The 3,818-nt window shown below is 40.9% G+C and overlaps 1 protein-coding gene across 1 annotated transcript in view; it reads left to right on the top strand.

Annotated features, from left to right (window-relative positions):
• dio2 (iodothyronine deiodinase 2) overlaps positions 1-2,920 on the top strand; it is a 3,531-nt gene extending 611 nt beyond the window's left edge. The window contains exon 2 of the mRNA XM_079832889.1: positions 1,097-2,920. Within this exon, the coding sequence (XP_079689015.1) occupies positions 1,097-1,654 (558 nt within the window). The 3' untranslated portion in view covers positions 1,655-2,920. The remainder of the gene's footprint in view (positions 1-1,096) is intronic.
• The last annotated feature ends 898 nt before the right edge of the window (positions 2,921-3,818 follow it).

Raw genomic sequence — 3,818 nt, 5'->3', positions numbered from 1 at the left:
GATTTATTTGTCTGTATCGAGATGAAGTAGGCAATGTCTGGCTAGATTTATAAGTGTCCACGTTACAGTAGAAAGTAATGCAGAACACTTAGTGAAGTCAAATTTAGGTTTAAGTGCATTTACAAACGACAAATGTCGAAAAAATGCTGTACAATAAGGTCAATATACATTTTATTTAATGTACATGAATATTTTGGCATACAGTTTTACTCAATGTTATCTACAACTAATTGCTGAAGTGATAAATTCACTTATTGTTGAATCAAAAATATGGTTTTTTTTATGATAACATATTTACAATTAGGTGTACCTACATCCTCAACTAACGACAAATGTTTTTTTTGTATTATTTACATTTACTCATTCTTAAAAACTTGAGATCCGTGTAATTCTAATCCTTATAAAGGCGTATGAACTTTGCCCTCCAGACAGTCAGTGACCCCTCAAGTCAATGCCCTTAATTCATTAAATGTCTGGATTCCCATTCCTGTTACTTTTTAACTAAAAATCAATCAAAAATCACCTAGTGGGGTAAAATACACTAGCTTAATGTGCATTCATTGTCCTCAACCATTAACTATTACTGTTTGGTTACAAAGTCTTGCTGAGGAAATAATTTAGTGACAAAATAACATGTCAAAAGACTTTTTGGCACAGCGATAGGATGAGTTATGTATGTGTTTCCAGCTGTTTGGTAATGTAGTGCCAAAGTTCACGTGCACTTTCAAAGTCATAACATGGCATTATTATAAGCATCTTACTACTAAAGTCTTTGGTGAGCTCAAAGAGATCATGTGCTCTACAAGATGCTTAAAAGTTCATAGAGATAGTGTTAAAAGTTGTAAGCCCAAAGCCAGTGACAAAGTCCCCAAGAATTTGTGTTTTTTCTGCAACTGTGTATTTGAGATCTCAAACCTTGAGTTTCTATAACAACAGAGGCCAATAAACCCACAAAGCTAAAGAAAAATGATTTATTGTGTATCCGTGAGACCATACATAGCCTGCATAACTCATCCTTTGGCTGACCACAAGGAACGATTGCCCATGTGATTCTGATGTCCTCAAACAAATTAACATGTGGAACTGTCTTGTTCAGGTGAAGCTAGGTGAGGCTGCTCCAAACTCCAAGGTGGTGAAGGTCCCCGACATCAACAGATGCTGGAGCATCAGTGGTAAGACCCACAATGAGTGCCACCTGCTGGACTTCGAGTCTCCCGACCGCCCGCTAGTGGTCAACTTCGGCTCGGCCACTTGACCCCCGTTTATAAACCAGCTGCCGGTTTTCCGGCGGATGGTTGAGGAATTTTCCGATGTGGCAGACTTCCTACTTGTCTACATTGATGAGGCTCACCCCTCAGACGGCTGGATGGCTCCCCCCATGGAGCACTTTTCGTTTGAAGTGAGGAAACACCGTAATCTGGAGGAGAGGATGTTTGCTGCCCGGACACTTCTGGAGCATTTCTCTTTGCCGCCTCAGTGCCAATTGGTGGCCGATTGCATGGACAACAACACCAACGTAGCCTACGGTGTGTCCTATGAGCGGGTTTGCATCGTACAGAAGAATAAAATCGCTTACCTTGGGGGTAAGGGTCCATTTTTCTACAACCTTAAAGATGTTCGGCACTGGCTCGAGAAGAGCTACGGAAAGCGATAATTTCTTGGAAAAAGAGGTCAAATAGCCTTTTCTGTGAATGGTAAAAGATTTTATTTTTGTATAATAGAGAGAAATGGAGGGTAAAGTGCTTTTTGAACTGTTTAACGGTGGCTCCGGTGGAAACACTTGGGCTGGGCTCCAAGTCATTTTCTTGAATTGTTTAAAATGATCGGCAGGTGTCCTACATTCCTAACCACTTAAAAAAAATGAAATGAATATAGACACTAAATACTGACCATGTGGTTTGCACTTCAATTTTGAGATTACATTCTGATAGCAAAAAAAGAAAGAAAGAAGGTAGATGCACTATTAATAACTTGTTCCTTTGCGATTAATGTAGTGTGCAATATTTTTTTGCGACATATATTCCTTACAAAAGAAAACCAAATTGCTGAACAGAAGAGAAAGCATAAGTACCCAGCTTTTTTATGAAAAGAGAATAATTTATTTTTTATTGACATTCAATGTTTATTTTAATATGTGGCCTGTTTGTGCGCCTGTAATGCTTTCCCTTCCTCTCTTGAACTGACAATCATTCATATTCCACGTGCCATCAGCTTTCACATCTCTGATACACGGATCAGTTCATTTGCACCAGTAATAAAAGCATTCTCAGCATCCCATTACGAAAACTACTAATGCTAGTCAATCGACCTGTATTATACTTAACAATCATCACAACAATCTTACTGCTCTTGATAAACTGGAAAAATGAAGGTAAAATGTTCCCAGCAGCCTCAGCCACTGGGCTTGCCTTCACTGCAGTGTACAGGGAAGCCGATGAAAAGTTATTTTACTCCTGAATGTTAGAGAAATGTGTCCGAATGTCGTTGACGGTGACTTTTTTTAATGGATCTGCAGTCGCTCATTTGGGTCAATACGGCGCTGGTGTGCACATGAAAATCACAGATGAAATGGTCCCTTGTCCTGTCTGTGGTTGGATGAGAGACCACACCTCTCTGTCCTGATCCAAATGGGCATGACTGCTAACTCAAATGCTGAAACAATCACTCTGAATCTGAATCACTATGAAGGCTTTGAGTTTTGTTTCACAGAACTGTTCTCATGTACTACAACCGTCCTTTTCCTTTAAATGAGAAAAAGGCAAGAAAAAATAAAGTTGAACTGCTGCTGACTACGATTTCTTTCCCCGTTTTTGTCTTTGATTCTGGGAAATTTCAATGAGGGGTGATTGGATTGAAAAGGGAGGGGAAAAGTTCGCTGGAGAACTCCAGATGGAGAAAATGTTTCGAGTGCATGATGATGAAAAAAAAAAAAGGGAAATGCACCAGCTGTAAGGGGTCGAGGAGTACATGTGTTTTTTTCCACCCATAACTATATATGTCTGCAGAAACGCATAGATGAGTCTGAACATGTGCAACACAATCAAACCATGTGACGCAGAGGTCTCTGGCTGAACTTCTACTTCTTCAAGGCTGCCAATAACTAAATAGTAAAGGCTCAGGGAGAGCATGTCCCTGGGAAGCACCATGAAACAGAAACCCTTGTTGTGGTCGGGCATCGCTTATCCGAGCGGAACTAGTCCATTTGGACCACTAAGACGTTATTCACAGACTGTCTCAGCCTTGGAAAGCACCATGCTGCACGATGGACCAGGGAGGTTGCCAACATTAAAGATGGAGGCGTCGGAAAAGAGAGCCACACAACAGCACCAAACACAAGCCCCACTCCAGGAAAGAGTCTCATGGTGTGCCTTCTAAGGAATGCGTCTGGTAAACAGGTACTGAACAGAATTCTAAGCAGCATGTGAAGAATTGTTCTCATTTATAGGGCATAACAAGGACGCGGGCCGAGGGGGGTGTGGGGTGGGCTGTTGGGGGGTGGGGGGGTGGGGTCCCATTTATTCAGATGAGGTCAAAACACGATGCCTTAGAAAAGCGGACATTTGCCAAATCGGCCAGTATAAATTCAAATATGTCAACGCAAGCAAGTAAATGTATGTGTCTGCAGTTCAAAGATAAGCCCTTTATGTTCATACTTCGACAGTAGACTATTTGGTTTGGATGTGATCTGACCACTCACCTCTGAAAACTCTGAAACTCTGAAAACCTCTGAAAAATGATCTTAGCCCTAATATCAATATATTCAGTAAATCAGGTCAGTTCAACCCGAGGGGTGCCAAATATTTTATTAACATGTAATG

Source organism: Gobio gobio (genome assembly GCF_949357685.1).
Source record: "Gobio gobio genome assembly, chromosome: 13".
NCBI classification, from domain to species: Eukaryota; Metazoa; Chordata; class Actinopteri; order Cypriniformes; family Gobionidae; genus Gobio; species Gobio gobio.
The sequence above is the reverse complement of the archived record's forward strand: the minus strand, read 5'-3'. Positions and strand labels throughout refer to the sequence as shown.